Source organism: Aulonocara stuartgranti (genome assembly GCF_965226115.1).
Source record: "Aulonocara stuartgranti genome assembly, chromosome: 14".
NCBI lineage: Eukaryota > Metazoa > Chordata > Actinopteri > Cichliformes > Cichlidae > Aulonocara > Aulonocara stuartgranti.
This window is the reverse complement of record NC_138950.1, coordinates 22,728,784-22,749,557: the sequence shown is the minus strand read 5'-3', so window position 1 is coordinate 22,749,557 and position 20,774 is coordinate 22,728,784. Positions and strand designations below refer to the sequence as shown.

The following is a 20,774-nucleotide window of genomic DNA, read 5'->3' as shown; positions in this document are numbered from 1 at the left end:
TTGACAGGACAACAGTCTGCACAGAGAGCTGAACTGAGAGCGGTGATTGAAGCCTTAAGGATGGGAAAGGGACAGAAAGTGAATATATACAGTGATTCAGCTTATGCTGTGGGAGCAGTGCATGTGGAGCTCAAGCAGTGGCTAAGAGCTGGTTTTTTGACAGCCAGCGGAAAGCCTATTAAACATGAGATAGAAATGAGGGAATTAGCGGAAGCACTGTTGTTACCTGTTAAGGTGGCAGTGGTAAAATGCAAAGGACACAGTGCCGGATTGGACTTAGTGGCATTAGGTAACAAACAGGCCGACTTAGTAGCTAAGCAGACAGCTGGTTACTTACCCTCCCTGATTATGGTAATGGACCCAGAAGCCACACCCCCTCCAGAAAGACCACCCATACAACTAGGCCTAGCCACAATCAGAGAGTTACAGGACAAAGCCAGCCCCCAGGAAAAATCATTATGGGTAACAAGAGGGGCCACAAACACAGATGTTTGGCGTGGCCCAGATGGAAGGCCCATTCTACCGCCAGGGGTCAGACAGACAGCAATGGAAGAGGCACATGGAGTGGGGCATGTGGGACCTGCACAAATGATGAGGAACTTAGCCGCCTGGTGGCACCCTTATCTAAAAGACATGACAAAATACATGGTTAAAACCTGTAAGGAGTGCAACCAATTTGGAATCAAGCCCGCCTTCAAGCCAATAGCAGGGTACTTCCCCATCCCACTTTGCCCAGGGAAAGAAATAATCATTGATTACACAGACATGGTGGACAGAGTAGGTAGTTACAGGTACCTGCTGGTGGCTGTGGATGCATTTTCAGGTTGGCCAGAAGCCTGGCCGACAGCAAGTGAAAACAGTGGAACTGTGGTGAAGTGTCTGATTAATCATTATATACCACAGCATGGGTTTCCCGAGGTCATAAGGTCGGACAATGGTTCACATTTCAGGAACCACGATCTGCAGAGGGTTGAAGCCGCATTAGGTTTGAAACATAAGTTTGGCTCAGTTTACCACCCCCAATCCCAGGGGAAAGTGGAAAGGATGAATCAAACTCTAAAAACTAAATTGGCTAAAATCTGTGCACAGACCAAATTAGATTGGGTTAAGGCATTGCCTCTTGCATTAATGTCCATAAGATGCTCAGTAAATCAAACCTCTGGTTACACTCCATTTGAGTTGGAGCATGGCAGGCCTTTTCCTGGCCCCTCCTCTCGCCTGTTAATGTCGGATGAAGCTGATTCAGACCTCGATCCGAGGACATATTATAACATGCTCCGCAGTTTTGTTGCCCAGTATTCCTCACAGGTCGCTGAAAGAAACCAGCAAGAGCAGAAAGAGGCGGCTACACCTGGAATGGACTACGTCCTCCTGAAAGTCACAAAGAGAAAGTGGGCTGAGCCTCGCTGGACAGGCCCTTACCGCATAACAGAGCGGACCTCCCACGCTGTCAGGCTCGAAGGGAAAGGTGACACCTGGTTTCATTACACACAGTGCGCTGCTGCCACCGAACCAGGAAGAACCTTGAGAGAGGTGCAGAAGGACCTGTCAGAAGGAGCTGCAACAGCATCACCAACCACTTGAGGGAGCCAAAACTCAACCTACAAGCCGGCTGGTTACAAAAGGGGGTGTTCTTCATACTGAACTAAACATTTTTATTTTTCTATTTTTAACATCTTTTATGACTTTGCTTTTATATTGGCTTGAGTTTTTAAGATTTACATTTTACATTGCAATAGTTTTAACCGCTGAAAGCTCATTTAAAGTTGTGTCACTGATACTTTTTGTTGCTCTTTAACTCCTAGAACACGCCCTTGGCGAGGTGGGGGGAACTGGACCACCTTTCTGTGCCCCATCATCCTCTATTAGAAGACATCCAAGCTAAGTAAACATGTCTTGGCCCTTTCCCCCTGAAATGACAGGCAGGCAAAGATGTTGCGTCTTTGTTTGCTTCCTGGCCCTGGGTCTCATTCCCATTGGCATAATCCTGATCTGTGAAGGGCCCCCGACACTTCTGACACCTTCAAGTTCAAAAGCTTCGCCCCCTTCTGACAGTCCCAATCTGACAAATGTAGCCCCTAGGGTCTTGCCCACCACTTCCTCTCCAGTTTTGCCCATGCCCGATCCATTTAGAAAGAAACGAGACACGGTTACCTCCTGTACCCCAAGTACGACTAGAATGATTACTCTCTGTGTCCCCAACAATAAAAGTTGGGTAGTCGAAATAGATTTCGCTAGCTTCCCAGTCACTCCCGTCACCAAAGACCAAGGGGGGGATCTTTTTAACCTTGCAGTACATCTCTCCTCCTCAGTGTGGTATATAACCCTGGGAGGTTGGCATCAGTGGAAGTGGTCCAGTTTAGTGTCAGAAACGGACCTCGATTGGTCCAAGCACTCTAGGGGTCAGGCTTTGCACTGGAGAAACCAAAATATGCTCAGAATAGCAAAAAAACCGGATCTTTCAGGCTTAATTTTTACCCTAAAGGATCTGGCCTTGAGATACTTTGGATGGTTGAAATAAATGCGAATGTAGACAGAATTAACTACATTCACTTTAATGTGCAACTGTTGGCTAATTACACTCGAGATGGTTTTGAAGCTGTGCATGCACAGTTATCTGCCACTTCCCTAATGGCTTTCCAAAACAGGGTCGCAACGGATTTTCTCCTCGCAGAAAGAGGCGGAGTCTGCAGCCTTTTTGGTCAGGAGTGCTGTACCTATATCCCCAATAACACAGCTCCTGATGGTTCCCTCACTAAAGCTATTACTGGTCTCACAGCTCTTACTGTTAAAATGAAGGAACACTCGGGCGTTGATACTGCCATGTGGGACTCTTGGCTTAACATGTTTGGCAAATATAAGGCCCTTGTAGCTTCCATCCTAGTTTCCATCTCAGTTTTTGTTGCTGTCCTAGTCACCTGCGGTTGCTGTTGTATTCCATGCATTCGATCCCTCTTCCAGAGACTGATTGTTACAGCTCTCACTCCTGAGGATAAGGATCTCGCCCGGCAGATGCCTTTATTGGCTAGTCAACTTCCCACCTCCTCGCCAACGGATGATGAAAACTCTGATCGTGAGGGTGACGAACATTATCGTCTTTCTCTTGTTTAAATGCTTCTAGAATGGTTGTTTCTCTGTGGTGTTTTGTATTAGGCTTGTTATTAATTGTTTCCCTCACCCACTTCCTCTTGAAGGATATATCTGGTTGAACTGTGTCTGGTCGGGTTGTGAGGGTTAAGCGATGTTCTCAGGGTCTCCGGACTTAAGCCTGAGCGAATGTGTACTCCCACCACTGGATATAAATTGTTTTTTTTCCACACCCCTTCCTCACGTTTTACCATATTCACTTTTGAATGTCCTTAGCAGTTACCGTTCTGGGTTTATTTTACGGTTGATTTATTCTTTCACATTTTCACGTTTATATCTCACATTATTATAGTATACTCTGTACTCTCCACATTTTTATCATTACTTATGCTTTCTGGTTGCTGGGTTACAGGAACTGTTAATCTTGTGTCACTACCCTGGTTGCACTGACTCGTTGTATCCTTGTGTGCAGGACAGCTGTTACTGCTTTCGTCGGGAACCGAGACTGCTTGCAGCCGACCCCTGGGCAGGGTGGTGCCTGGACTCTTTTCTCCTCATCTGCAATGACAGATAAAGACTAATGATAAGACCTGAGGAGTTTTTCGAGCCAGGCTTCGACACGTCTCTGTGTTCCTTTGAATGTTACTTATTTTTGTGTGTTGACCCATTTAAGATGGGTCAAAAGGGGGATTTGAAGAAAATATAATCTGATCAAACATTATTCAGCTTTAAATATTGTTCAGCTTTAAAGTTACTGTGCAACTGTGTAATAAAAATGTGCTCACGACTTTGGCCTTGAGAGCGATAAGAAGCGATCGCCTCATCCTGCAGGTGCAAGATATCTGCAAGCGAAGAGACTAGAACACCCAAGGCCGATTTCCTTTTATGGAGTTGTTTTTCTGCTAATGCAGCACTTTCCTCACAACCCCCTCCTGTAAGTTTTAGAGAATATATACCCATCCTCACAGCAAATCTTGGGAATCTCCTGATGTGAGCTGTGTTGAGAGGTTGTCTCTGTCACAATAAAAGTTCACTGATTCCCCATCTGCCGCAGGTGTCCGGTTGTCTTCATTCTCCGCCAGCCTGGTTAAGTCAATTCCTCCTTAACATCTAAAAGAACCTATTTAATGAAGGAAGACGGGTTCACTTTGTGTTTAATATTATTCTATTGCTGTTGTTGTTTTTTTTGTATCCTTCACAAACTTCTTTTGCTTCTGCAAAGTTTTTACAATTTCTGCAACTTTTCAGCTTTTTCAGCTAGTTTTTGCAGACAGCTTCAGCTTAAAGCATCCACACTGCATTTTCACAGGAAATGCAAATTTTTCAAGTTAACAAATGTTATAGTTTCCTGATGATGATCATCTTGTCTTTCTCTGACTCTCTCTATCTCCAGGGGACGACGGTGATGCCGTGTAGATTTGACTGGCACCAGACCGGCAGTCAAGTTATCATCTCCATCTATGCAAAGAACTCCTTGCCAGAGCTCAGTTATGTCGAGGCCAACAGCACCACGGTAGAAACCACAAAGACATGTTCTACCTCTCACATATACACCCCATCATATCTCTAATTATGACTAATGTTGGTAATAAGTAATTCTCTGATTGTCCCAGGTGAACATTCATGTAATGTTTGAAGGAGATAAAGAGTTTGAACAGAAGATCATTTTATGGGGGGTAAGTGACCACCTTGTGTTTCATTATAAACTTTGTTTGTGCTTTAATATTAAGCTGTATTGCATGATCACTGTTGATTTTACTTTGACTATTGTTAAATGATTAATATTAATATAGCAGCACATGTTTTTGGAAAGTTACACATTTGGCGCCCTCCAGTGGTAGTAACGATATAAAATAGAATTAAAAACCTAAAAGACGCCATCCCTTTTCTTGATCCTATCAGGCTGTGGAGGTAAAAAAAACAGTGCGGTGAACCTGTTGGCTTCTAAGATGGAGGTGTCTCTTAAGAAGGCTGAACCAATCACATGGGCCCGTCTGGACCTGCCCTCCCTGCCACAGAATCAGGAACAGGAGGACACCAATCACACATAGGACACTCAGAGCTCACTTCCAGCTTGTTCCCCTCTTTAGTCTTTTGTCGCCTGTGTGTCTGTCCTTCCCTTCAGTAGTGTCACTGTGGCAAATCTGATTTCTTTCACTTGACCTCCTTTTAAATCAAATGTTTAATGTCAGACCTTTTATTAAAAGTAAACAGATGAAACCTCAAACCTTGCACTAACACTGGCAATGTACTGTAGCTTTAATCAAGGCTTAAGGGATATAACTGTGGTTAGGCAGCTTATTTATCTAGCCACATGGATGAATCAATTTTAGTCTTAAGTTATCTCTTTGATATTTTTCTCTAATCCCAAAAAGATTGATTCTGTTCATCTGGATTTAGCGTTTTCAGTGGCAGAAACATTTCAAGTCACTTGGATAAGTGACTCGAAACTTATCCAAGTGATTTGATAAGTCACTTATCAAGTCACTTGGATAAGTGACTCAAAATGTTTCTCCCACCGGATTTCCTTACCTGGATGATTGAGCATGCATCAAGACATTTTTCTCTAATGAGTATGTGTTGTTGTCAGCCTCCACAATATGGAATTCATGTGTTATTTCTGTGCATTCTCTTTAGGTGTCCTTATACAAAAATCACACAAAGAAGTCACAAAAGATATTTATGAGTGTAAGAACACCAATGTTGTTTCCAGTTAACACAGTATCAGATTTATTCACCCTAACTGTATGGATTATATTTTATATTATTATTTGTGAAATTATTGTCATATTTTTGCCTTTACACTGTAACTTTTCCTGATTGTCACTTAAGCTTTTTTTTTTTTTTTTACAACTGTTCGAATGTCTGGGCTTCATTGCCTCGTAATGTCATCCCTTGTATGTCATAACTTTGACAGCTCAGCGTTTTAAACATAGGATAAATGTTTGACAGTGTTTCCACAACATGAGATCATTTTATCATGCAATAAACTTTGCTGTGTACCTTTCATTTGAGTAAATTTGTCAAAAAAATCTGCGTGCATAACTAAAATCAGTGATCTTTGTGCCCACATGTGAAGAGTTGAGTGGACTTGTAATCACAAATATTATTACAAAACATTAAAAAAACAGATTTATTTGTGGAGCCACATCATAAAACAGAAACCTGAAAAAGTACAAAGATTTCTCAAGCTTTGATGAAGCATTTCACATTGTTCTGCAGGTCTAGGTGTTCTGGAAAACATCCAGATAAACATGGATTCCCATGTGTGTTGAACTGGAGATCTTATAATTGTCAAATTAATTACACATTTTTATATTGTCTTCATGCAGGCGGTGTGAGGGTCATGGCAGCAGCGTGGACAGTGAAAGCTGCTATGCTGATCTGACGCTTGACTTCCTCCCAGGCCTTTGCTGGGTCAGCTGAGTTCTGAATGTCAAATAAAGCATCATAGATCCCAGGGAAAGACTCCCCTGCATATTTATTGTGGCTGCTGGGAGCAAAAATCACATGCCTGAAAATAGAACAGATGAATTAAATGGAAGTGTATCGTTAGGGGAATGCACTCACTGGTATTTCAAGAGAAATACATGTGTGCTATTTTTGAAAAAAAGAAGTTCAAGAGTGGGAACAAGTAAAGAGGACAAGAGTCTTGACATCTACTGCCTCTCACAGTCAGCTGTGTTTTCAAATGTATAAATCTGAGAAGCAGTCATGCATACAGTTTAAAAGGATCAAAATAATATTTAAAATTTGTTTCAGGAGCCAAGAGTCTGAAGGACACTGTAGTTATCGTGTAATTATTAAAATATAATTATGAATGTTTATAAAAAGAGTGACAGCTGTCTGCACGAAAACATCACATGACAGAATTTATAAATACTTCTAAAAAATCTAGAAACTACTACACAGTATTTGTGCCATTTAGCATTTTCTTTTTACTGTTAAATGCACACATAGGATGACTAAACCAAGGTAAACTTGGCTAGTCTTGGGTTTAAAATATCACATTTAGAAAAGAGTGAAATTTTCTAATGTACAGCATAGATACAGAATATATTCAGTGACAAGGACCACAGACGAAGCAGTTTTAAAGATTATCTGTCTTGTGAGGTACCCAGTAGCACAAGTGTTTTATTGGAGACTCATATGACATAGGAGCCCATCCCAAAGTGTACTTTGAGACTGGATCGGTAAACCATAGAGCTGAGCTGCACTATGTTTAAATTCACAGAAATAGAGGGTGAAGTGGACATCCCAGAAAGCCCAATGAGATGCAATGACTGTTACACTTTTCTCATAATAGCTGTTTTCTCAATTTAATGCTTCGTAGTTTCACATGTTATGCCTTGTAAATGTAAACCAAAGAAATAAATCATTCTGTTCTAAGCAGCCACAGTAAGGTGGTGACAACACTAACAAGGCTGCTCAATCTTGAGAAGCTGCAATTTAAAAACGTTGCTACTGCATAGACTACTGCTTTGTGATGTATTAGTTTTAAGAAATCTTCTTTTGGCTGCTCCCTTTAGGGGTGACAACAGCAGATCATCTGCCTCCTTCTGCCTCCATCTCTAGTATCCTCATCTGTCACACCACCTCACTGCATGTCCTCTTTCACTACATGCTTAAATCTTCCCCATCATTCCTCTCCTCCCCAGAGCATTGCCTCCACCTGCCCAGGTATTCTCAAAGAATAATACAATGCTACAGACATGTTTTGCAAAATTTGTGAAATTTAAAAAAAATGAATTAATCTAGATCAATCTTACTGCTCATAATAATGCTAACTCAGTCCATGCTGCTAACTAATGGGCAGTATACTGAGGTGTAGCTGTAAAACAATGCAAAAAAATAGAAAAATGTTTTTTGTGTGTTTGTGAGAAACTAACCTGTAGAAAGGTCTGCCAGGTAAGCCCAGAGGGTCTATAAAGGCTCTCTCCAAGTACATAAGCTGATCATTCATGATTCGTAGCTGAAGAGGACTGCACATACAAAAAAATACTATTACACCTCCATCTGAATTTCACTACATGTCAAGTCTCAAGACACATTTCAAGGACTGTATACAGTAGAAACATGCAGAAAAGTATAGTGAAGCTTTTGATTAAGACGCCTGAAATTTTTAACACGTTAAACACAATTCGTACTCCGCTTTGTTGAGAGTCTGAAGGCGCTCGTGGAAATCCCTGGCTGCAACAGTGAAGTTCTCGACTGCAGAAAAGAGGGAATCTAGAGAAAATAGATACAATTAAAAAGTGTGCACCACATATACTGTGACAGCACTTCTGCAATCTTTGGGTCATGACATTATTGTATTAACAGTGACCATAACTCACCAAATGACACCTTATACGTCTCCATTTCCACTAAGTTCTTCTGGGCCAGCTGTGCTATGCTCTGTGCATATTTCCTCAGTGAATCTGCATACTCATTAACATCCAGAGGGAGCAGCTGGGAGTCAGCCAACAGGAAGATGAGTGCACCTCTCACCTGGGCCACCGCCTGAAGCCTCTTAAACGAGGGGTCGTAGAACTTCTCCACGATCTCGAAGGTTTCATACACACTGTGATAGACTGGATAGCTACTGTAGCGCTCTGTTTTCTGAATAGACACATAAAATACTTCACCATGAGTCCATGCTTGCTCACAGTTACTTAACCTCTACAATAAAGACCCTTCAGTCACCTCTTATTCTCACTAAGATACTCCACCCTTTGGTAAAGTCAAACTTTCAATAACATCGATCTTGAATAAAACACAGTAGATTTACATTGTAGTAGAAAATAAAAATGCAAATATAAAGAACTCTGGATATACAAACGCTTACACTATGAATACAGCAAAAGCACATAGCCATATACACTCAAAAAAGTGAAATTTGGTGGTTATTGCATTTACAACACTCTAACATGTAATTTGAACACAATGAATTTATGTTTCTAAGGTGAATGTAATAAAATCATATAAGATCTACAAGAAATTTACCAACTTAGCGCCTCTTAAATTTATTCTTGTTGATATGACATGATAAAATCTAACAAGAGTGGTTAGCTGCCTTAAAGACTCGCGATATCACAAGATCACGTGAGATTCTAAACAACAAGAGGCAGGAAAGCACATGGTTTGCTTCACGGTCATCTTGGAAAGGTAAGAGTGAATCTATCTTCATCCATCTTGATGAAAATACTTTTTGCACAAAGGTATCATTAGTTTGTCGATTCTTTTCAGTTCTATTTATTCACATTTGTTTTTTTGTTTTTTAAAAAAAAAATCTGTTTGTTTATGCCATTCTAGCTAGCTAACACGTTAGTGCAAGAATATAGCACAATGTCATGCTAGCATGATAGCCTAATATGAAAGACTTAGCTACTCCAAATATAGATATTGTTTATAACTTAACCTCTGCACATAAGCTAGTTTGGCTCTACCACAGAGACTGTTGTGATAAATTTACATTTTACGTGTGGGTTGTTGAAATTTGTAAGTTTGTAAGTTGCAACTGATGGACAGTGGTTTATTTAACAATTTGTGTTTTTAGTACACTGAGGAGGAAAGACAAAACATGAACAGATATGTTTTCCTGTTTTTTAATTTTTTTGAAATTTAATATTTTTCTACTTAATAAACTTGGAGACTTGCAGTTCCCTCCTGTAAAGATAATAAATGTTTAATCTTATCAGGTGGTGAAAGGTCTGGAGAGCTGGCAGGCCAGTTCATCAAATTCATGGTGAGCTAATATTTTTCTTAAAAATTATCACATTCCCATGTTAAAAATGTAATATATTCATTTGTAGGTGACATATAGTTTTGAGACCAAGAAAACATTGCATTCTGATTTTATGTACACATCATCTAAACTTTCTTGAATTGGGGGTATGGCATGATTAAATTAATACACAAATTACAAAACAATATTAAAATGACAGACTTGTCTAAAATGCATAAATACTATTTGAAAAGATTAAGACCGTAAAACAATAGCCTCTGTATTTCTCACAAATTCCTGGTAATTCAACTAAAAGCTCTTTAATCCCACTGCTAGGTCGTTGAGATGGATTTCCGTATATATTTGTTTTTTTCCCCCTCTGTGTATAAAGACTGATGCTGTTGAAATCAGAAGAGAATACATCGCCAAAGGTCTTTGCGTGTACCTGAATGAAGATCCTGAGAAGCTGGTGAAGAATTACCTGGTATGTTAACTTGCCTGTATCCTTAACTAAGGAGATGATCAAAGATAAGCTTGAACTACATACAAAAAGTTTCAGGGGATGGGGTTTTCCTATAAATTACCGGTGGCTGTAAAAAATACCTTTTAAAATAGGAAAAGTAAGAGCTTTAAGTTTCTCACTGGATACTACACACACCATTCTTGAGTGTTTTATACTATCATTATTATAATATCATTATAATAACCTCATTCATACACACATTCATACAAGATTTTTATGTAACATTTACACTTCAATGGATGTATCAGGAGCAACTTGGGGTTCAGTATGTTACCCATTGATAGTTTTAGTATCAGATTAGAGAAGCCAGGGATTAAACCAGTAGACAACTTGCTCTACCTCCTGTGCCACAGTCACCCCTATCACAAGATTTTGAAAGACAGGACATTGTTGAGGTATTGAATGAACTTCTCATGAGTCAGGAAAAATATCGGGCAGTCATTTTTGATTACATTTACATTATTATAAGGCTTGAATGAATAAAGCTTTTAGGTATTTTACATTAATGTAAAACAGATATTTACTTTTAAAACTGTTTGCAATGGACATTAGTGAGAAATCATTATCTTTTTTTTGTTTGTTTTATTGTCACAGGAAGTTGATAAAAAGCATCGCCACTGCCATAGCAGAGACAGTCTTTGGAATCTGTGTCATTCGGTCAGAGGGTGCGGAGCCTGGCGATGACCCTCAGGATGTTGTGATTGTTCTAGAGGGGGTGGAAGTGATGGGTGAGTTGGGCAATGTAGTTTTTGCAGTGACAATGTTGCTTGGTCTGGTCTATTCACTGAACCTGAGCTACCCTCTGGAACTCAGGTACACCTTTGAGGTCCTGCAGAAGATTCTTATGGAATTAGATGCACACGAACTATCCAACAGCACACAAAGTACAGGTTCTCAAAACACTATTTTCTCGTTGAGAAATGTTCCCATTACAACAGCTACACCATGTATCTGGACCATGAACCTAAAATAATTGCAGATATTTTCTTTTTTGAAAGTGCATCTGTTGACCTTCAAAGTAGTTGTATTGGTCATCGAAAAATCACCTGCTTCAGCCATTCATTGTTGTTAAAAAATTGTTTTAACAGGTTAACTTTCCACTTTGTCCACTACTTTTTTTCTGTTATGTAACTTGTACTTGCATTTCATGTATTCTTTATACATTATGTGAAATTTGCTATAAATTCAATAAATTGGAGAAAACAAAAAGATGTGTATGACAAATTTTTATTTACCTTTTAGATGTAATAGTGAAATGTATGTTAACCAGACTCTAGACTTTGTTAAATGCTCCAAAAAATTACTCTTTAAATTAACTTAAAATAATCATGGAAAGAATTTCCACGTGATTAAATTGCTTTCTATTAGCATTAAAGACTTGTGTTGGAATAACTTAATTTGTATGAGTTGGTTCAACTCAATTAACTTAAGCTGGGACCAAATTTAGTAAATTAGTTGGAGAAAACCTACTGAATTGAGTTGGAACAAAACTCTTTAAGTTGGATCAACACTATTAAAATATATTGGATCAAAATGCAGTAAATACGTTGATTCATCAATCTTTAATTAAGTTGATCCAACTTGAGTGCATTAAGTTGGAGTAACAGAATTGCATAATGCTAAAATAAAGCAATTTAATCACGTGGAAATTCTTTCCATGATTTTTTTATGTTCATTTAAAGAGTTATTTTTTTGAGTGTACCTTAATTGTGGTAAAAACAAATAACTATATGGATAAATGTGGGAGTGCAGCATGTCTCACCGTGTTCTTGGTGTATCGAGCTCTGCCTGAAGCAATTCCCAGACGGATAAAATAGGCCTCGAAATCACTGCCTGACCCAAGTTTACTGATCCTACGAAACACCAGGATTGAGCCATATAAATGAAAAATGAGTGAGACGCCTCATATTCAAAATTTAACTTAACCTCCTAAGACCCAAACTCTTCCATGGCATGCATTTTTTTTTTAATTTGGGCATATTGGGACCCAATGTATGTAAAAACAAAGAATCAGCAGATTTTTTTTAACCTGATTTTTGTTTCTAAGAAAAATGAGAGCCACAAATGAGGATATTTGTTTTAAATTTTGATAAAACAGAAGCAGCATAATGTCCTCGTAAATGGATATCAGGCCCTTGTACTGCAAAATTTAGTATTTTGGTCTAGACAACCAAAAATGTGATGTCCACATATGTGGTCCTAGGAGGTTAAAGCTAACTTACAAACACTAAAAGACTAGACTGAATAGATACGGCTTTTAAGTAGAATGCATATGCACTCGTTGGACATTTTATAAGGTACACTTTGCAAAGTACTCAGTTTGACCTTCTGTCTTCAGAAAAAGTTGCTTTCTAACATGGAGTGTTATCTTTCTGGAATCAACCGTCAGAATCCCTTTTTTTATTAGCATGATCAGAAACAATACTCAGGTAGACTGTGGTGTTTAAACGATGCTCTGTTGGTACTGAAGAGCCCAAAGCGAAAAATAATGTCCCCCACATAATTACATCATCACCAGCCTGAAATGTTCACAAAAGGCCAAATCAAGCCATGATTTCATGTTTTTAATACCAACTTCTGACCCTACCATCCATCCAAACAGCTAAATTTAGACTCATCTGACCAGCAAACATTCTTCCAATCTTCTACTGTCCAGTTTTGGTGACCCCATGTTGTTAGCGAACATGACTCACATCTGGTGTGGTCTTCTGCTGCCGTAGACCATCTTCTTTATTAAGAATTCATTTATTGTGAATCTTGTGCATACCTTGGTTGTAAAAAATGGTGCTCTGAGTAACTGTAGCCTTCCTGTCAGCTGGAAGCAGTCATTCGCCTCTGATCCCTGCAATCAACAAGGCACTTTCTCCCAGAGAACTGCTGCCCAGTACATATTTTCTCTTTTTGGGACCATCCTCTGTAAACCCTAGAGATGGTTGTGTGGGAAAATCCCAGTATATCAGCAGTTTCTGAAATACTCAGACCAGCCCATCTGACACCAACAAACACACCACATTCAAAGTTACTTAAGCTTTGGAAGGTTGTCTACATGCCTAAATGCATTTATTTGCTATACCTGTTCTAGCCGGTTAGTGCGTCTTACACAATGTGCCCAAATGGCAACATTTTTTACTGTTGCTTATTAATAATAATGCTTATTATCCTATTTTGTCTAACTTTGTAGCTTTCTACCTGGGTGCATCACGGTCATTTGTCCAGTTGTCCCTCTTATGCCAGCTCTTATACAGAGATACTCCCTCTTCTCCTTCTTCTGGACTGGGTATCTGCTCCAAAACATGAAAACAGATGACCTCAGGGTCGACAGAAGAAGATGCTTGGACAAGCATCATATACTCAGATCTGTGGTAGTTTAAATCTGTCCACCTGCTTCGTGATGTCATACACCAAAGTATGCAGTGATGGAGTGCAGTCAACCCTCAGAGTGTACATACCTGGAGTTTAAAAAGACATTTACACATACAAATAAAACCAGAAACAACCTGGCACTAAGTCATTTTTTCAACAGAAAAGCATTCTCACCCTCTATTGCAGAGTCTGCATTGATGTAGGCCACAGCTCTCTCCTGCAGAAGCCTGGCATTATCCTGACGAGAAGGGTGAAGTGAGATAATTCTGTGTGTTTTAAATATAGTGTGTGTACATTTGCATATACGGTACCTCTGCCCATTCTGTAGATCCCAGCAGTCCAAACTCCTCTGCATCCCAGCTGGCAAATATTATAGTCCTCCTTGGCCTCCAGCCTACACACACAAACAGATGTCAATGAATCCTGAGTATTAATACAGTAATTATTTCATTCACTCACTGGGAAAATCATACCTGTACTTAGCAGCCTGCCAGCACTCCTGACAGTTTCATGGACCACTGCTGCGCCAGACATGGGATCGATTCCTCCAAACACCCAGGCATCGCGGTGCCCTCCGAGAATCACATACCTGTCTACACAAACCCACCAACAGCACATGTAGCAAGAGATGTTAAATAAAAAAGACACTAAGTCACTGTTTTAATGTCTCTGAACAGACAAACAAAAGTCAAGCTGTATTTTCATTCCTATATATCGTACTGTATGCAGACATCGAATTTGTTTGTGTATCCACGCTGCGGTCTGCACGTCAATGCTAATTGTGTGATGCAGAATGAAGGGTTTCTGGTACCTGGCTCCTGAGCTCCTCTAATCTTTCCAATGACGTTGTAGATTCTGGTTACCTGGTTGTTAGTGTGGATGTTCATACGCACCTTCCTGAGAGAGGCAGATTGAGGAATGAGTGATACATGCAAAGGTATTAAGACACAAACAGACCAAAATAATTTAACAGGAAATTACTGGTGCAAAAACCTGGGGATCATGCCTGGGGTATAAGTTTCAACACACACAAAATGCTATTATTTAAGTTTGTTTTATAATGAATGGCCTCAGAACAACTTTAAACTGCAGCTCAAAATTTTGGTCTGCTAGGAACAGCTGATTTGATTTGTTGTGTGCATTTAGTTATGTCTCTCACACACAGGCGGTACAAAGGCCTCCATTGTATTTCAGTTGGCTTGATGCCACTGGGTCACAGAATGTGAACAAGAGCAACAAAAAGAAGAGACAAACACTAAAAACAGACTGGAGACTGGACTGAAGTGGCAGAGGAAGAACAGCCAGCGGGAGAGGAAAGGGGTTTAGTATGAAAATGTGAAGGATTTAAGCTTTAGACAAGAACTTACTGGCTCTTAAATTCATCTGTAAAGCCTGGACCAATCCTATAGGAGACGTTCAGAGCTCCCTTCCAATTGTTGGGTGGAATCTCTCCTCCCATGTTACTGTAACATGAAAAATTATTTACAAATTCACTAGCAATGTCATCCAGGGGCCTCCAGTGAAATGTATCATTTGTTACCTTAAACTCCAGATGGAAGTGAAAGTGAAAACAATGCTCTAATAAATTGGTCATTATTACCAAGTGTTTGAAATGGAAAAAAAAAATTCATACTTCAGAAGACGAAAAGCGTCGTGGAAGCCAATTGGATGCACAGGGATTTTGGGAAGTCCTACTCCATCCTCTGGGCTGAATCTGTAGGTGTATTCTGCAGGAGAGGAAACTATGTTGTTAGGTAAACTCTATGTAGAATAGTGGTCAGAAGTTTACTTATAGTCTTCATGGGCATAAATATTATGGTAATTTGGGGCTTTGAATGATTTCTTTGAACTGTTAACAAAAAAGAACTATGTGCACAAGTTTTAAAATATCTTGGATTTTTCTAATCTAATCTAATCTAATCTAATCATAAACTCAAATTATACACATAGGGTCAAAAGTATATATACTGTACATCCCCACTAATATTTGGTTAAATGTTTCTTAGCAAGTTGTTCCTCAACCAGATGCGTTTGGTGGCCATCAACAACTTTCTGGTGTAATTCTGGCTCGATATTGGTTGATTTCTTGGCACAGACTCTGCCTTTAAGCATAGCCCATACAAGAAAAACAACAAATTTAACTGAACTTGATCAGTTCTGATAAGAGAGTGGTCAATTATCCAGTCATAAATATGGCAGAAACTTGTTGATGGCTACCAAAAGTTTCTAGTTAGGGTCCAACTTACGCAACAGTTAATATATTAAATACTTCTGACCCTGTATGTGAAAGTTTGAGTAACTGTGTGAATTAGAGAAAAATTCAAGATCACTTAAAACTTGTATACCTAATTCTTCTTCTTTAAAGTCATTAAAGGTGCTTCAAAGAAATCATTAAAAGCCCCAAATTACTATGACATCCATGCTCATGATGAGAGTACAGACTCTAGCGCATGGCAGCGCCCACCTTTAGCAGGGTACCCTGGTGTGAGCGGGTCTCCTGCTCCATTCAGGTTGAGAACATTTCCTCTCTGAACTCCTCTGCCAGGTAGGTTCCAGCCGTCGGGGTAGGGCTGCAAGTAAACAAATTCTAAAATGCTAATTCTTACATTTTTGTCCTGACGTGCCAGTGGTCAGACTGTGATTTCAAGAAAAGGTTAATCACAAATTAATTGCAGTTGTTTGTAGATATTGTCACTGCATCGTGGCTTTTTAAAATTCCCACCTGGATTCCATCAGCCCAGTAATCTGCTGGGTCTGAGAACATAATGATCCCTTTTGCTCCGGCTAACACGGCGTTCTTCACCTGGCAGACAGACAGGGTGAGAGGCAGAGAGGGAGCTGTGGGTTATTTTGAAGAAAAAGTGTCATGTTTCTTCTCAACCAGTCATCACATAATCAGATGACTGATGTGACGCTGACAGAGTGCATTAATCGCTTAAAGATGAATGAAAATTTAAACATTTTTGGCATATTTTGAAATTTACCAGGAAAACACTTTTCTTACCTTATTGCCTCTGAATATTTTTCCATATCTGACAATGACAATCTTCCCTGTCACATTGATGCCCATCTCCCTTTGTAACTGAGAAAAGTCTTCTGTGCGACCATAGTTGACATACACCAGGTCCCCCTGAAGAGAAACAAAGGAGAAGCAAAGGCCTCGGGTGCCTGTTTTAATATTATAATTGTTCGTGTGTACACATGTTTGTTTACCTCAGGCTGTCCTTTGGCAGAAAAAGCACTGTATGGAGGTACGATGTTGGAAATATCTTCATAACCCTGTGGAACCGGCTCAGCCAAGGAAGTGTTAAAAACCTGAGAGAGTAAAGACAGACGAGGCTGAACTAAACTGGATTAGAACCGCTGAGGAAACTCTTTCCTCGCTTCCATCAGAAGCTGGTCAGCTGTGAACTCAGCTTTGATCTTGTCAAAAAGTAAAAACACACGACAATGGTTGTCTGGACTAGATTGCAAAGCATCTAAAAAAGAGCAGAGTTAACCAACACAGAAGCAGAAGCCTCCCTTTGATGTAAACCATAAGCAAATACACCAACAGCAGAAAATAAAGGATGACAGTATAAACTGGACGCTTTTGGGTCCTTATGTATATAGAGCACAGGACCACACGACTCCTGCTTGTTATGGTGTGAAGCACCTCTGTCGTACAAGCTCAATCTGACTTCCTGAAATAATTTCCAGGCTTCAGACATTTAGCTGCTCTGATTGCTTTTAAACTCCTTAATGCATCCAAACCAGCTGATATACAACAGTGCACCAATACTGTTTTTCTGTGTTGTATCATTATCAGACACTCACAGAGGTTTATCTCACACCGAGACCTTAAAAGGACCTTGGACTCAAACAAGTAAGTCTTGCATTTCTGTGGTGAAGACTATCAGAAGGGTGGGGGAGGAGAGGAGAGGGGGGTTGAAGTAATATGTTACTGTGTGTCTTTTCTACATGCAGTCAGCAACTTTGTTACCTCTCCAGATACAGTGAGAAGTAGTAAGAGGTCTGAACGTTCAAATGCATGGGAAAATCACAAGAGGCTTTTTATTCTTGAGGTGGTGAAATGGATTAGTGTCACTAAATGTGTCCCACTGTGTGAAGTACAAATGAATCCAAAGTGGTTCCACTATCTGAACACAAGACATGAAAATGGTTGTTTTACAGACTATGAAATGAAATGACTATGACTTCCATCCTAATGCTATAAAAACAGAAATATTGCACCAGACACAAGTAGAGGTTTGGGGAGGTATGCATCATATAGAAAGGTTGCACAACAATTTGCATGCTGTCTTTTTGAATCAATGTTGCATCAACATGCACTTTCAGTACACATTTTTCCAGCACACTGTACCTCATTGCCAAGGTGATCAACAATTGAGATGTAATTTGGTTGTGACTCATTGGGATAGGACAAGAGGACATCATATGGCACCATCTCCACTGAGTCTATTCCAAACATCTGCCACTCTTTCATGATCTGCTCCGCATACTTCAGGTTCTGCTCTGTGCCTGCCAGGTGAGGGAGTTGTGTAAATTTCCTGTGGAGAGGATGCTGATGGTTACAGTGGCACTGTTATGTGAAGAATAGCACCTTGAACTGAATACATAAAAAATAAATGTAAAGAAAATTATTACATGCATTCAAGGCTGATACATGATTTCACTTGAACGCAACATGATGCACATGCCCAGATGTTTTCACTCAACTGAAACAGTTCATGTTGCTATAGTTCACCTTCAGGTTCTTTGGATCAAAACTAGACTTCACAATAAAAAACTAAGTATTTAGTATCCAGCATGATTTCAGTACACTTTGCTGGAGTCCTCAGAGGTCTCAACAAACCACCTGGCACACCATGTTAGATTTGGGTGAGTCAGTGGGATGTCAGCGCCATGACTAGCACTGCTGTGTGACTACAAACATTGGAGCAGAGGGGGTCAAAAAGTCAACAGAGACCACTGCAAAACAGATTTACACAACAGATTTAGTATACTGGTGATCACTTTTTACCTGAGATGTTCTCTGATCTTATCTGCCTTCATTTCCTCCAAAAAATCCTTCAGGTAATGGCTGGAATCCGTGTGGTTTTGTGTGTTTGAAGGCTTTGCAAACCAGCCTACACATAGACAAATAGAGCACAAACAAGCATTGAGTGAGTTGTAACGGCATCACTTCTCTTAAGAAGCGAATTGTTACCACACACACTGTTATGTGTTTAAAATTGTTAGTTTAAAGAGGAAATAGAAGGCTATAGATGGACTATACTGGTTGTATTGGTGCTTGACAAAAGGTTGCCAATGTTATATTGTAAGGTTCGTTGGGTTTATGGAGTGAGTGTTAACCTGCTGTGAGCACAAAGACGTGAAATCTGTCAGTATGGTGACACTCAAGCTCTTCAAACTGTGCCATCACGAAGGGCACTAAGTACTTTAACAGTTCACATTAATCATTTTAGACAAATTCACAAAAACAAAACAAAAAAAAGCTTTATCTCCTTAAGCAGTGTATTTATTTAAGTCATTTAATTAACTCTCTCTGGTTTCTTCATTAATACCAGGACAGCTATGCTGTTGTTCCCCCAATAGCATTAGAGACTTCATTAAAAAGGAACAGAAAAGCACGCAGGCAATATCAATCAGTATACAGATAAAGCTAGGGTTGGCTTTACGAGCTTACCTATGCAGAAGCCCAGCACGAACAAAACTGTCACAATCACAATCCACTTGATCCACCGAATCCACCTGCTCTCTTTCCTCATTTTAAAACGGCACGGCTCCAACTTTTCCACACACGGACACAACTGACTCCACAGGGCACGCTTGCAGAGATAGCGATAGAGAGTAATTTGTTTGAGAAGTGCACAGCGGGGGAATGGCAGAGTGAGGTGGAGTGTGATACACAGAGAGGGAGGGAGTGTGGTGGCTGACTGAAAGAGGCGGTGAGTGAAAACTTGGACAGGAATGCAAAGAAGAAACTAGTCATTAATGCTTGGCTTTGCCTGTGAGCTGATTGCTGTGCCGTGCACCTTGGCTGTTCCAGTGCTGACTCAGTTATTACTCAGTATAAAACAAGATAGCCACTCTGGATACTGTTTTCCTAGTGGGGGGTGGGGGTTAATGACACTAGTGGAGAAAAAAAGCAGAGGTTGGCTGAGTGAAAATGGAATAGCAGATACTAAATCACTTTCGGTCATGGGGGAAATTTGTAGGGCACTGAACACTTCTAGTCAGCAGACACTGATCCAGCTGAACAAACTTTAGCCCAGCATGCTCTTTCTGAACTCTCTCATAACCTCCATCAAAGTACCAAACCTGGAAATGTCTGATATTGGCCTTTTTAATAATAAAAATGTAATTAATCTCAAATAAAAGAAATAAAATGCACATTTCACCAGCTACAGAGGCTTTTATTTAGAAAGGAGGGATCTAACAAATCAGGTTAGTGAAACCCATTTCTGTCACACAATCAAAGGTATGATAGCTTTAATCCCTTTTCTACACATTGCTGAAATGTGAGCCGAGCTCCTACAGAGGGAAGCAGGTTATTAAGCACAAGTTTATTTACTTTAAGATCCATATCAGCTAAAATTTCATGATTTCCTATTAGACCACTGTCTGTTGCTATTGATAGTCATGCATGTTTTCCCACAGCAAAGACTTGCATGCTCTGCTCTGCTTGACCCCTCCTGGCTCTGTGAACAGCTGTGTGGTGTATAGGATAGCTCTTTCATGCAGTCGGCTGAAGCGTGAAGTGGGGAGGAGGCTCTCTGCCCTCAGGAATGTGAGGAGTTCACAAACCACAACAGTGACTCCTCAACAAGCTGTTTATCTGGGAATCAAATTTAATTATCGGCATTTAGATGTTGATTTTTTTTTATTTATTTAACTTGTTGTTCAGGTATAATTAATAAACTGTAAGTAAGAAAGTTTTATTTGTATAACACATTTCAAGAAAAACATCACAAAGGGCTTCACAACAAAATGCTGAAAAACTGAAAAACAAAAAGTCTAAAAAAAATGAGTTTTTATCTGTTTTTGAAAGCGTTCATCAAACCCAAAGATCCCCAAGCTCAGAAGGAGTTT

General features: G+C 39.8%; 2 protein-coding genes and 2 long non-coding RNA genes across 8 annotated transcripts; 2 read left to right on the top strand and 2 right to left on the bottom strand.

The window, feature by feature from the left end:
• Positions 1 to 1,995: 1,995 nt before the first annotated feature.
• On the bottom strand, positions 1,996 to 4,278 carry LOC309687828. The gene is made up of 2 exons (XR_014270871.1): positions 3,042 to 4,278; positions 1,996 to 2,154 (listed from the first exon to the last, which is right to left on the bottom strand). It is a non-coding gene; the product is annotated as an uncharacterized lncRNA (long non-coding RNA).
• Positions 4,279 to 4,466: 188 nt separating this feature from the next.
• chordc1a (cysteine and histidine-rich domain (CHORD) containing 1a) lies at positions 4,467 to 5,138 on the top strand (the record flags this gene model as incomplete). The annotated part of the gene is given in 4 exon segments (XM_082502923.1): positions 4,467 to 4,600; positions 4,701 to 4,763; positions 4,990 to 5,001; positions 5,004 to 5,138. Coding segments are annotated over 4 exon segments (318 nt in total). The 5' UTR covers positions 4,467 to 4,492.
• Positions 5,139 to 5,800: 662 nt separating this feature from the next.
• Positions 5,801 to 19,596, bottom strand: naalad2 (N-acetylated alpha-linked acidic dipeptidase 2). The gene is made up of 20 exons (XM_082503468.1): positions 19,369 to 19,596; positions 18,703 to 18,808; positions 18,043 to 18,229; positions 16,893 to 16,994; positions 16,684 to 16,809; positions 16,402 to 16,482; positions 16,144 to 16,249; positions 15,313 to 15,406; positions 15,047 to 15,142; positions 14,491 to 14,576; positions 14,153 to 14,272; positions 13,991 to 14,073; positions 13,854 to 13,917; positions 13,698 to 13,765; positions 13,506 to 13,597; positions 12,079 to 12,169; positions 8,424 to 8,688; positions 8,235 to 8,316; positions 7,977 to 8,069; positions 5,801 to 6,601 (listed from the first exon to the last, which is right to left on the bottom strand). The coding sequence occupies exons 1-20, from the start codon at positions 19,448 to 19,450 to the stop codon at positions 6,412 to 6,414; spliced, it is 2,214 nt and encodes a 737-aa protein (XP_082359594.1). The 5' UTR covers positions 19,451 to 19,596; the 3' UTR covers positions 5,801 to 6,411.
• LOC309688046 lies at positions 8,695 to 12,072 on the top strand. Of its 5 annotated transcripts, XR_014270942.1 has the most exons (5): positions 8,695 to 9,234; positions 9,768 to 9,814; positions 10,185 to 10,277; positions 10,911 to 11,044; positions 11,130 to 12,072. It is a non-coding gene; the product is annotated as an uncharacterized lncRNA (long non-coding RNA). The 5 variants fall into 5 exon arrangements; XR_014270943.1 differs by having other exon boundaries at positions 10,911 to 12,072; XR_014270944.1 differs by having other exon boundaries at positions 9,626 to 9,814; positions 10,911 to 12,072.
• Positions 19,597 to 20,774: the final 1,178 nt, after the last annotated feature.

What these genes read in the sequence shown, in the direction of transcription:
- naalad2 (XM_082503468.1), bottom strand. Translation starts at nt 19,450, where the DNA reads ATGAGGAAAGAGAGCAGGTGGATTCGGTGGATCAAGTGGATTGTGATT. An exon ending in AAGATCAGAGAACATCTCAG is followed by an intron (nt 18,230 to 18,702) that starts GTAAAAAGTGAT and finishes TCCTCTCCACAG; the next exon opens with GAAATTTACACAACTCCCTC. An exon ending in CTCGATACACCAAGAACACG is followed by an intron (nt 8,689 to 12,078) that starts GTGAGACATGCT and finishes GTGTCTATTCAG; the next exon opens with AAAACAGAGCGCTACAGTAG.